Here is a 13735-nt window from a genome sequence, read left to right as displayed (position 1 = left end):
AAAACAGCAGAGTGCAGGGCGATGTCAGCAACTAGGCATACTTTTTTAAATATAAAATAAGCAACCACTTACATGTACATTAGAATTTCAGCCACAGCAAGAAACCGGAGTGGTCAGCTCACAGGATACAATATAAGGACAAGTAAAAGGAGGAAAGATCCAGGATTCACGGACAGCTACTGCAGCATAGCCTCGGCTCAAAGCCGGTATATGCAGGCAGTCGGCAAAGCAGCACAAGCTGTCCGGAGTTGGAAGGTTGCGGGTGAAAGGCACAATTATACTAGGTTGTCAGCGGTGTAAGGAAAAAACGGCAATCCGTTTCCAGGCATCCAGTCCCTTTCTCAAACCTTCCCACCTCTGGTCCAGAGTGCAGCTTGTGCTGCTTTGCTGGCTGCCTGCATATAGCGGCTTTGAGTTGGCTTTGTCTGTGGATCCTGGATGTTTTCTTCTTTTACCTATCCCTATGGTGCACCCTGTGAGCTGATGATTCCGCTTCTTGCTGTAGCTGATACTCTTTAACCACTTGCCCTCCTGAGGATTTACCCCCCTTAATGACCAGGCCTCTTTTTGCTACTCGGGGCTGCACTAATTCAACCGATAATTGCGCGGTCATGCAATGCTGCACCCAAACTAAATTTACGTCCTTTTTTCACACAAATAGAGCTTTCTTTTGGTGGTATTTGATCACCTGTGCGCTTTTTATTTTTCACGCTATAAACAAAAAAAGACCAAGAATTTTGAAGAAAAACGATATTTTTTACTTTCAGCTATAAAAAATATATAGTAAACTCAAAGTTCGTTATAAATTTAGGCCAAAATGTATTCTGCTACATGTTTTTGGTAAAAAGAAATCCCAATAAGTGTATATTGATTGCTTTGCGTGAAAGTTATAGCGTCTACAAACTATGGTATAGATACTGCAATTTACGCCATTTTTTTGCTATACACCGCTGTACTAGTTTAACGTACAATTGCACGGTCATGCAATACGGTACATAAATGAAATGTATGTCCTTTTTTTCACACAAATAGAGCTTTCTTTCAGTGATATTTGATTGCCTGTACGTTTTTTATTTTTTGCACTATAAAAAAAAAAGGCTGACAATTTTGAGAAAAAAAACAATATTTTGGACTTTTTGCTATAAAACATGTCAAGTAAAAAAAATTTACAACTCAAATTTTGTCATAAATTTCGTGCATTCTGCGACGTCTTTGCTAAAAAAAACCCAATACGCGTAAATTAATTGGTTGACGTGAAAGTTATAGCATTTACAAATGGCGGGAAAGATACTCGGATTTTTAATTTTTTTATACTAATAATGGCGGCGATCAGCAACTTATGGCGGCGATCAGTGACTTATGGAGGCGATTAGCGACTTATGGCGGGACTGCGGTGGACATTCTGACACTGGGGGGGGGAAACTGACTTGGGGTCACTGACATCCCCAGTGACACCAATACAGTGATCAGTGCAAAAAAAAAAAAAACACTGACACTGTACAAATGGCACTGGGGAGGAAGGGGTTAACTTTTTTATTTACTGAAAGGGTTAACTGTGTGAGGGGAGTGTTTTACTAGGGGGCAGGGGTCTGTACTGCACGGGGGACACGCTGATCGGGAGAGATAAACTCTTCTCTCCGGCTCAGCATGTCAGGAGCTGACAGGGAACTGACAGAAAGCAGAGCTACTGCAGCCCTGCTCTCTGTCAGTGATTGCCACTAATCGGTGGGACACAGCCGGTAATGACCGGCTGTGACCCAGTGACCGACTTCTGCGGCCGTGATCGGCGGGACAGGTAGGACGGAGGCGCGCCTTGCGTGCGCCCCCTACCTGTTTTGCAAACACACGTATTTCTACAGTGGCTGGGCGGCATGTGGTTAATGTACAAGCAAGCGGATGCTTATTTAATATTTATAAAACATGCCTTGTTGCTGACATTGCCTTGTGCTGTGCTTTTTATATCTCCTGTTCTGAGGCTGGACCTTCTGAAAGTGGCTTGTGTGGATGCTGCGGTTGATGAATTGCTGACCTTTGCCAAAGCAAAAAAAGAAGGCATCACACCCACAAGTATTTCCCCATTTGTCTGATAGATATCTTAAGACTTTACAGTGTGTAGTCCAATGCAGACGTTTAATTCTTGATTTTTTGAATGCCAGTTGTACACCTTTATGATTTTCTGTTTTAAACCAGTTCACAGTTTGAACTGGTTTAAAACAGAAAAACATAAAGCGCTACAGTTTGTTTTCTTTTAAATAAAGTATATGTTTAGCCAGAGCTGGATCAACCACAAGGCAACCTAGACAGCAGCCTATGGCCCAAGGGTTGTCCAGATACAGCCTATATTATTCTGCAGTAAACCAGGAATCATGGAGTGGCAGGAGCAAAAGCTGCTACCTTGCCCAGAGCACCATTTTTCCTTTATCCTTCCTTAGGAGTAGCCGTTCACATCCTTTTCCCAAAGTGCCCACTTTCAACATAACCTCTGAAGGCAAATTAAAGATTTGACCTCCTGGTCTTCGCTAGGGGGCAATACTGAGTGTTTACCATTGCAAAATATTATTTAATACCCACAGTTATTTTACAATTGTCTGCTTAAATGACAAGATAGCCAAAGATATTCCTACCATTGTACAGTTCTACCAAAGGTTTCAGGATCAGATGATCACTTAAATTTTACCGATAATGCAAGCATCACTGCAGAATTTTAGCACACTGGCCATAACTCATCCCCATAAGCGCCTCTCTTCACGCTTGGTGGAGCAATTGGAGGAAGTTCCACAAATGCCCCACAACTGCATGCAGCATGTTTGTTGGCAGAAATGGGGTTAAAACAGGAGGCAGAGAGGAAGTATCACATTGCATCCTCACTGCCTGTCAATTGCATCTGAAGCGCAATCCAAATGCGGATCAGGCTTCAGAGGAAAGGTGGATTTTGAAATCTATCCTTAAAGCTAACACCTCTCCCAGCTGTGACCTATGTAAGGCAACTTGTAAAACAGAATCTCCCAGTGGCTCACATCACTATCAGGTGCTGGCATTCAGAATGCTCATCCCGGCTTGTGTAGTGGTACAAAACAGGAAAGGTGGAACACCGCCCACCAGAACACAACCCAGGGATAAAGAGCAATGAGATGCGGCTTCATCCTGGCCATGGCCCACTGATGTGTTTCGTCCCACCCACATGGCCTAATCATAGAGGTCTAAATCTCTATGATTAAGCTATGGGGGCGAGGCGAAACGTGTCAGGGAGTGTGGCCCGAGAAAAGCCACTGTATTCCAGTGTGCAGTGTTCCACCTTTGCTGTGTTGTACCTCTTCCAGCTATTATAAATAAGCCTTCATGTTTGTCTTTGTAAAGTTCTGGCAGACTGAGATTCGTCTTGCCAGAACACTGAATATGCCATTGTACTCACTTTGGGTTTGATGTGCAAAGACCGGTGACCTCCCACAGTGATTTGCTTCTTCATGACACTAAACCGATTAAAACGACAAATAAGCAGCCCAGAGCTGTTCACTCGCAGATTAAAGTCAACATCATCACAAGTATACCTGGAAAAAGGGAGAATACAAACACAGATCATCAGCCTATAGGATACTTGTAGGTGAAAACAAATATACTATATACCACTTTTGCAGTGGAAACGTTTTTAGACTGAATCTAGCTATGATTTATATAACTGTTAAAATAAATCAATATATATTTTGCAATGAAGGTGACAGTATTTATTTGTAGACATGATTTCCCAAAACATTCACACTTGTGCTCTAATAATTGTCTCACAGTTGCTGCAAAGCACTAGATGTCAACTTTGAGGCAGTCAGTTGCATGAACTATAACATCCCTGGCAAAAGCTTTAGGTTTACTGCTCTGGGAGTGCAACATTTGGATAGAACTAGATTAGCCTAGTTGCTAAATCGTTGCCATTTTTTCAGCAAAACTGGAATTTCACTCTAACAAACCAGATAACAGCGTTGATCTACAGTGGTTGTTTGTAAAATACGCAAATACTCTGAGAAGATTGCCAAGGGGCAGTAAAAACAGGCTGTGTTTTTGCTACTCCACACATCTAAAAGCTCCGTTTCTTAGGCTTCATGTACACAAGCCTACCCTGACCGCTAGCCGTGAGAAAATGCAAATCATGGCAAAAACTCGGTACCACGGTTGCTGCATCTTGCCGCGGTTTTTCCGTGGTTTGCGTTTTCCCACGGTTGGCGGCCAAAACATTCCTATTCTGAATGCAATTCTTTTGCATTCTGGAGAGAAAGGTTTAACCCCACCTAAACGCAGCACATGGACACATAGGCTTTTATGGAGTTGAGTTTAGGAGCTTTGGCAAAAAAATGCCAGAAGCTCCTAAACTCGAGTTTAGGAGCTGCTCGTGTACATGAAGCCTTAGGCTTCATCGTGTTCAGGATAGCAACGTTTTGATCGCCGATCACAGGAAAACGCAAAATGTGGCACAACCACGGTATCGCGGTTGCCGCGATTTGCGTTTTCCCACGGCTGGCAGTCAGGGTAGGCTTGTATACATGAAGCCTTAGACATGCAAAGTATTGCGGTACACTGATACCCCATGTAATGTCTGGTGGGCAGTACTGTTGCATAACATGACCCATTTTAAGGAGAACTAAAGGCAAAGCGTTCAGCTAAAATTGCTGGTTGTGTTGGCTGAACGACCAGAAAGCTGCTTGTGTTGTCACATAAACTAATCAGATTTCCCTCTCCATTTACAGGCTGTGTTAATTGATCTCTGAAACTGACTGAAGGCTGTATAAATAGAGACACATACTGTATTTTCCACTTGCTACAGTTAAAAAGTGGGAAAAAATTAGTAATCAATTTTGCAAAACTTTCAATTCAATCCACAGACTATCGCTGACAGGTTTCTGAGAGCCTTTGCTTCAATATTGGATGTGTGTGGTGTGTCTTCCTTCCTACCTGTTCTGGTTGTACTGAACATCCTGCGTCAGATCCACATTGAGGAGGAGGAAGTCATGCAGGTGACAGCGGGAGAAAGGTTCTGTCAAGTCTTTGCTTTTAGTTTTACTGGTCCACTTCCGCATGCCCAGCATGGCGTACTGAGTGATGTTCTGTGTCCCCTCCATTTGCTGCAAGATGTACTTCAAAGATACATTTCTTTCAGTCCATGAGCAGTCCCTGGGGTGTAGTAAAGTGGGCATGATTAGATACAGGTCGTAAAGACAGAGACGCATAAGGGTCAATCAATACACAAAGATTATAAACAAGGGTTATTACGTAGATTTATGTGGAAGGGATGACTTTGTATGTCTCCTCTGCCAAAAAACTGCTTTCCCTTTCTCCTAGTAGTAGAGTGGCAGGGTAATGTAACTCTAGTATGTAAAGACAGGAGTTACATTAGTGTCTGTCCAATGGTGGAAGAAAGTAGTCTTCTCTCTTCTACAGCCATTCAAAATGCACAGTTTACACAGTATTTCTGAGTTTCAGAGGCAGGGGCAGGGATCTGATGTCACATACGGCACAGCACAGAGTGGAGTGTAATCTGAGACCTGAGTGGAGAGAATGGAATGGTCACACCCTCCCTCTACACATACTCATAGGGAAAAATGCACGGTTGAGGCTGTGAATCACGTGCTGTGTGCTGGAGGGGGTGGAGCAGGGGCGGACTGACCATTTGGAAACTCGGGCACTGCCCGAGGGCCCAGGGTCAGTAGGGAGCCCCATGAGATGCCCTTTTTCATAGGCTTTTTTTGAGTTTGGGCAAAGACACAGGGACCCCATGATCCCCTATTGCCCGGGGGCCCCATGAGTTGGCAGTCTGCCCCTGGGATGGAGTCTCCAGAAAGTGCTTGATGATAAAGGATCAGAAATGACTCATGCAGACAAGTATATACTGTACATGTGAAGCAATCTTAGGAGATGCGTATGGTGAGATCTCTCTGCCAGGCCTTATCACTACCCACCATGGAGTTCTATAAAGCCACTTTGGCAAGAGTACAGAACTAGGAACTCTAAAGCAAAGAACTTGCCAGAGTTCCTGAGAAGCATTAAAATTGATGTTATTTAAAGCTGGACTCTAGGCAAATAGCTAGATACGTACATGAAATACATACAATGGAGCTGTTTTACATGCACATCTCTAGCCATTTTTTGGTGTTTGGATGGGTTATAAACCTGTCAGTTTATTGCAGTCTGTATCTCTATTTGTCCCCATTCTGAGGCTCCTTGCATGTCAGATAGAACAGCTAATTAGAGAACATTACTGTACTTCCTATTTATTTGGAAATCTATCAGATAAAACAAGGACACAGCCATCAACAAAAATGCAATTCATAGCAGAGTAGGGAAGGGTTAGAACCACAGTCAGGAGTTTATTGTCTGTGTCCTCATGGGGAAGATTTCTTCTCATTTCCTGCCAAGGTGGCAGATGTTGGGCAGAACCTGATTAGGAAGATTTCTCTTCATTTGCTGTCTAAGTGGCAAATGTCAGCCATGAGGGAGCTTTACCCCCATTTCCTGTCCAGGAGGCAGGTGGCAGGCAGAACCCCATAAGGAAGATTACCCACATTTTTTGGTCAGGTGGTGGAGATCAGAGAGAAATGACTGTGCTTAAAGGAATACAAAAGACTCTTCATGACTATTGACTATGCTGACTGTGCATCCACAAGGTGGCCATTATTTTACATAAGCAGCATTCAAGGAGAATAGATAGTTTGCTTTTTTAATTGTAAATTCTGCATACCTGATTCTTTACAAAAAAAAAAAAAAAAAGAAATATTGTTTTTCTAAAACCCCACAGGGATTAAAAAATGTGCTTATTTTATAGGCAAATAATACTAAGTGAAGCTTTGCTTTACCATTTTGAAGTAACTCTACAAACATTCAAGCAGCACTACGGAAATTATAGACATGGTGACTAATGAAATGTCTCCATGGCTTGTACCTCGCATGGTCTCCTGTCACACTGACATCCACAGTGTTCCACATCACGCAAGAATCATCTGCTACGACTATGAAAGGCCAGACATCTTGGGGCTGGACCCCCAGCTCAGCCTGTCTATTCCGCTCCAATTCCAAGTTGTGATAAGACAGCTCCTTGATGAGGAAATGAGCAGCTCCTAAGGAACAGACAAGACCGTGTACATTATTGTGCTGAAATGACAGATCGTTGTACAAATCAATATATACAGAATAAAGGTTATGCTACTTTGCAAGTGCATTTACTCAGCTGTGCACACAGAATTATTTAATACCATTTTTTCATGTTGCTTGATAACCTGGTAGATAGGTTAAAGTCAACCTGTCATTATTCCTAACATACTGGTGTCTTACATCTGCTTGTCTTTAGGCATCTTATCGCCCACACATATTCTTCTTTATTGTTAGAAGTTCTTTTACTCACCCTAGGGACCCTCAAACCTGACAGGCAGAGGAGCACATTGTTATTTGTAGGAAATGGAAACATATCACGGCTAATAAGTGGAAATAAATATTTATATAAAGTCCTTGCCTGAGGTCTCTAAAGGAGCCATTCTCAGACCAATACTGTAAATGTCTATATGTCAGGAATGGTGACAGGTAAATCAATCTCAATAAACTATATCCTCTTAAATGCCTCTTTCACACGGCCATTCTGATCAGGTCCGCCTGTCTGCTTTTCAGATGGACCTGATCGAAAGGTCCATGCATCCATATGGACAGGCGGGTGTAAATGGACTTGTGTCCATTTACACCCGCCTACCTCCAAGTCTGATCAGGTCCACTAAAAAAACAAACATTGAGGACTGCCTCCTCTTCCATTTTAGCAGAACAGATCAGAGGTAGCAGGGTGTACACAAACTCAAACAGAGCAGAGCGAGATCTTCCACAGATCCCCTGCTGAATGGAGCCCACCCCATGTGAAAAGGGCCATACTGTGTATGTTCTACTCTGTGCTTTCCCTGCATAGTCTCTTTAATAAATGTTCAAACAGCTCTTTATGCCCCCCATCTGCTGCCGGCAACAACACAAAGGCAATACTATAAGCAAAAAGAGGCTATGGATAGACATTGCAAAATAAAGGAGGACCAGTGAGGACCAGTAAAATGTCAGCAAGGGGCATACTTTTCTAAAGTTATATACTGCTTGTCCATTCTGAGTTTTGGCAATCCTAGAATTCCTATCTGTGCAGTATGTAAAGGCAGCCAAACATTCACAATACAACTTCAAGCAGCAGCAAGGGTTGACCTTCAAAGGATCTCTAAGCTCATGCAAATAGATGACTTGTAGGAATTCCCAGACTGGAAGTTTTCTGTGATGGATTATTTTCCTCATAAAAGAAAATGTTCAGGGTTAATTTCTGTTTTCATTGCTTAGCAAGGAAAATAATCACCTAATGTTAATGTAACAACTATAATACAATAATTCTCTCATTTTCTACATTTGTATAATAACTATAACAAGGCTAGCTTCACACCACTGCAGATGGTTGCGGGTGCGGAACCGCAGCTCTTCCTGTGCTCGCAACCACCCAAAGCCAAAACATGCTGCTCTTTAAAAGTGCATGGGGCTGCCAGTTATTCTTAATGGCATCCCCACGCATCTAAAAATGTATTGTGGAGCAGAAACCACACAGAAATAGCATGGTACAAAAGCACCATGTGATTTCGCAGCCACTGCATTTTCAAAATGCTGCAGGAACCCTTTTACTGCATGAAACACATTTACAGCAGCCTATGAAAATGAATGTATGAACAGGAGCCAGGCGCTGTGTAGTTTTGTAATAAAAGTAATACACCTTATATGGAGGTGTGCCTTTAATAATTCATATGGTAAAAAATAGATAACCAGCCTGTGGCTTTAAGAAGCCAGGTTCCAAGATGGACGGCCCGTCCGCTCAGAGGGAAGTAGTGGAGTAGAATGCCTGTCAGTGCAGGGACCACGTGTATCCGACGTCCCAGCGTCCCGGATGACGTCACCACGATGTGGAGAGACGGAGGGGGGGAACTCTTGCTGGAGCCGCAGCTTTAGAAGGAAGAGGCCGGTTGCCGGGACAACATGTTTTGTGCGCATGTATCAGACTTGATAAAGCGCATGCACACGAAACATGTCCCGGCAACCGGCCTCTTCCTTCTAAAGCTGCAGCTTTAAAGTGTAAAAACCAAGTCGGTCCATACAGAATGGAACAAGACTTTCTGCCCCTTCCCCTATTCCCAAAATGTAACTTTTGGGATGGGGGGAGGGGAAGTGGAATTTTATCCCAAACTATTTATGTTAGATAGAAAGAAAGGAGAAGAGTTTGATATTCTCTTGTGATATTTATTTCAGAGTCTATGTTGACTATGCCCTGTGAAGTTACCCAAAAGGGATGCAGACAGAAATAGAATTGACAAAGGTACAGGGTTTTTAGGTTCTGAGGATTGGTTGAACTCAATAGACCTGTGTCATTATTTTCAGCCTGACCAACCATGTAACTATTATGAAAATAGCTTTTCAGGAATTCAATTCCAGCCAGAAAGGTACATTTAAGGGATCCTTGCCCACTTTTATTTAAAGGAAAAAAACATATAACACAAGGGGTTATTGAGTGTATTGCTACCAACACACATTCAGCCTCCTGGATTAGGCTCTGGTCCTCATCCTTAGGGTCCTTGTCTGTTCCTCTGCAGTGTTCCCAAAGGCTAAAAATGAAGTTTGACTGCCACTGCAGCACCAGCTCACCAGCCCAGACTCCCAGTGTCTGACTCTAGGTTCAGCCCTTTGGTGGACCAAATGCACCTGAGCTTTATTGTGTACCTTTTCTTAGTCACCTTCTCCTGCCTAGACAGGCTATCACAAGCCAATATTTGTATCACTTAAAGAGATAGATCATCTGAGTCTAATCCTACCACCATTTATCTAAACCTAAGGAAATATATATTTTTTTGTTCATTAGTGCCTGTCCGCTCACAGCCAGGGTCCACGGCTGAACTCAACAGAGCTTAAGGTGGTTTTGCACTGTGATCCTGAGTGTTGAGTAGACACTAACAAATGCAAGTGTGCTGTAAATGTCTTGACAATAAATAATTAAGGATTTGACACTATTCAGCACTCTGTCTATTCCTTATTTACAGTTGTTGATGGAGAAGAGTGTTCTGTGTAACCCTTGGTTTGCTGGAGATGCTTAACTCTTTGACCACTGGAGAGAGAGATTCTTTTGCTACAGTAACTCTGCTGGAATGCCGGACACATTGAAATAGTTTAGCTACATATTGAATGCCAGTAGTTGTTTATTTGTGATCCAAGGATGAGTACCCATTTTTTTCAAGGTGATGGTCACAAGGGGGTTTATTTACTAAAGCTGGAGAGTCCAAAATCAGACTCCCTTCTGCATAGAAACCAATCAGCTTCCAGGTTTCATTGCCAAAGCTTCATTGAACAAGCTGAGGTTAGAAGCTGATTGGTTTCTATGCAGAAAGGAGTCTGATTTTGGACTCTCCAGCTTTAGTAAATAAACCCCAAGGTGTCTATTGAGCACAGAGAAGATTACCTATATAATTTTGCACAGAGCATTTTGGCACTTTATATGAGGATTGAAGATTTCTCAGAATTTACTATTTTATTTTTTTACTATATGGACATATAGTACACTTTTGAATGAACTTTATTGGTGAAATTTATAAGTGATTTGAGATTTATTTTCATTGATGAATGTTATATACATTTATTGATCTTTCACTTGAGATCTGCGTCATGTTTATGCGTATGAATTTTTACGCTACTATTATTTAGGGCAGCACAGTGGCTAAATGGTTAGCACTTCCACCTGGCAGTACAAGGGCCGTTGGTTCGAATCCCAGCCACAGCATCACCTGCCTGGAATTTGCATGTTCTCCCTGTGCTTGTGTGGGTTTCCTCCAGGTACTCCGGTTTCCTCCCACACTACAAAGATATGCTGGTAGGTTAATTGGATCCTCTCTAAATTGGCCCTAGTATGTGTATATATGAATGTGAGTTAGGGACTTTAGATTGTACACCCCTTGAGGGTTAGGGACTGGTGTGAATGTACAATATATATATTAAGTGCTGCGTAAATTGACAGTGCTATATAGGTACCTGAAATAAATAAATATACGAAAAAAACCCAGTGGGACTTTATTGCAGCAATGAGGTCATAGATATATTCAAAGAGACATTATAATAAAATATATTTTGTCAGCTTTATTACATTTACATTTTTTTTACAATGTTAGATACATGATTTCTAAAAGGGATATTGCTCTGACAATGTTCTTACAAAAGAACTCTTAATACAAAATAGGAGACCATACAAAAAAGAGAAAAAATACCCTGATGTGTTTCGATCATTCGACACTCTATATCTTCCTCAGGGGATATAAAGAACAGCAGGCTTTCTAGTAAACATATGAACAATCATAAATAAATATACCAAAAAATAAACAAATAATCAAAAAGATTTTATCACATGACCAAAAATGAATACTTACAAAAACATAAGTCAGAGCAAAAAAGAGATGGCTTCCAAGGTGAGAGGCTGAAATCCATGTTCCGGCAGGGTGCACCAGCCAAGAGAGCAAAAGTGGTTGGATGTGGATCACCAGAAAACAATATTATTACATATCTCATAATTAGGTGGCTTTCTCCTTCCTTTTTGATCTAAATCGATATAAATCTTCTTTGCAGTACAATATTTTATATTTCCATACCCTATCAACTTGTGAATTGGGATATCTTTATATTCTTATTCCCACATGGCATTGCTAATGTACAGCTTTCTATACCACCATTGGCTATTGCTGCTAATCGTATGCATAATATTTTGATTCTTCACAGTCTTACATGCCGTTATGGTCTCTGTCTTATGGGATCTGACATATTTCCATCCCCTGGAGCAATTAATATCCCAATTTACCACTCTATTGCCCTGAGGTGTTACATCTATCACCAAGTGAAATTCCATTTACTCTATATATTGTCCTGCACAAGACATGGTCACTCTCATTTTTTGATATATTCCTTATGGACCACTTTTGCTCTCTTGGATGGTGCACCCCGCTGAAACATGGATTTTAGCCTCCCATCTTGGAAGCTCTCTCTTTTTTGCTCTGACATATGTTTTTGTAAGTATTAATTTTTGGTCATGTGATAAAATCTTTTTGATTATTTGTTTAATTATTTTTGTGGTACATTAATTTTTGATTGCTCATATATTTACTAGAAAGCCTCCCATTCTTTATGCCCACTGAGGAAGATCTAGAGTGTGGAATGATTGAAACGTGTTGGAATATTTTCTCTCATTTTTGTGTGGTCTCCTATTTTATATTAAGAGTTGTTTTGTAAGAACATTGTCAGAGCAATGTCCCTTTTAGAAATCATGTATCTAACATTGTAAAAAAATGTATATGTAATAAAGCTGACAAAAAAATCTCTTTTACTTTTAGGCATTACATACAAACTCAACACAGACAAGTATGTGATCAACAATGTTATAATAACACAACAGTCAAATTGGGCACAATATGGGCAGCACAGTGGCTAAATGGTTAGCACTTCCACCTGGCAGTACTAGGGTCGTTGGTTCGAACCCCAACCACGGCACCACCTGCCTGAAGTTTGCATGTTCTCCCTGTGCCTGCGTGGGTTTCCTCTGGGTACTCCAGTTTCCTCCCACACTCCAAAGACATGCTGGTAGGTGAATTGGCTCCTGTCCAAATTGGCCCTAGTATGAATGTAAGTTAGGGACCTTAGATTGTACACCCTTTGAGGGTTAGGGACTGATGTGAATGTACAATATATATGTAAAGTGATGCATAAAATTGACGGTGCTATTTAAGTACCTGAAATAAATATCAAAGCAGTTATCCTGTATATTGGTGCATGTAGTGGACACTATATGATGAATGCTAGAAAGAAAAAAAGAAAGAAGATGGAAATATATATTTTTAACAAAGTGTTTTTATTCATAACTACAGTATCTCCTTTATGTTTAGGCCCTATTTATACCTATGCATTGTAATAAATGTATTACGACGCATCAAAACACTTCTTACACATATTACTTGGTACTCCATTGTTTTGCAATCTGTAAGGGCCTACCTAAACAAACCTCATTTTATATCCAATCATACAGTCTCTTGGCCTACAATGAGCCGATCGTGTAGAGATTGTACATTAATGTTGTAATGGTTTTTTGTCCCTATGGACCAGAGCTAGAAAAACTGCGACTGAGATATCAGAGCTAAATGTGTAACAAAATATTATATACCTGCTGGCACTGTGAATATATAGACAAGTACATCAACATTTATTTACCTGAAACAACCCCAGAGCATTCAGCAATACATGCTGAGCTAAATCCATAATTAACTAACAAAGTTTGAAAGACATATAAGAAAGAGAGAAATGAACTGAAATAGAAGTTAGTAAATAAGGCATCCAGTTTTGCTTGTGAATAGTAAAGGTCGGAGGTGTCATGGCTGTGTGTGTGTAATGAGGAGACAAATAGTACAAAACTGATAATGAATGTCAAGAATCAGCAAACAGCACAGCGCTATTACAACTCGCACCACAGTCTGATTTCAATTAATCAATGTAATTCTCTGCCCTGCTGTACCTCTGTCTGTGCTCTGATTCAAGCTGAGCCCTTTGCTGTAGCATTTTACAGATAAATAAATACAGAAAATGCTCTACTGGAGAAAAATCGAAAAAAAAAGGTCTTCATCCTTAAAGCAGAAGTTCACCTCCCAAGCCACTTTCTGCCATCCCACCCCTACCCACC

The 13735-nt window shown here is 41.2% G+C and overlaps 1 protein-coding gene across 1 annotated transcript in view; it reads right to left on the bottom strand.

The window, feature by feature from the left end:
- The window catches only part of GREB1 (growth regulating estrogen receptor binding 1), a 197437-nt gene that overhangs the window by 15040 nt on the left and 168662 nt on the right, over positions 1-13735 (bottom strand). The window contains exons 28-30 of the mRNA XM_089672061.1: positions 6923-7097; positions 4939-5157; positions 3413-3548 (exon numbers count right to left, since the gene is read on the bottom strand). Coding sequence (XP_089528187.1) covers positions 3413-3548; positions 4939-5157; positions 6923-7097 — 530 coding nt within the window. The remainder of the gene's footprint in view (positions 1-3412; positions 3549-4938; positions 5158-6922; positions 7098-13735) is intronic.

Source organism: Staurois parvus, unplaced genomic scaffold, assembly GCF_062004578.1.
Source record: "Staurois parvus isolate SC_StPar_1 unplaced genomic scaffold, SC_StPar_1.0 ptg000118l, whole genome shotgun sequence".
NCBI lineage: Eukaryota > Metazoa > Chordata > Amphibia > Anura > Ranidae > Staurois > Staurois parvus.
Note: the sequence above shows the minus strand (reverse complement) of the source record. Positions and strands in the feature narration are given on the sequence as shown.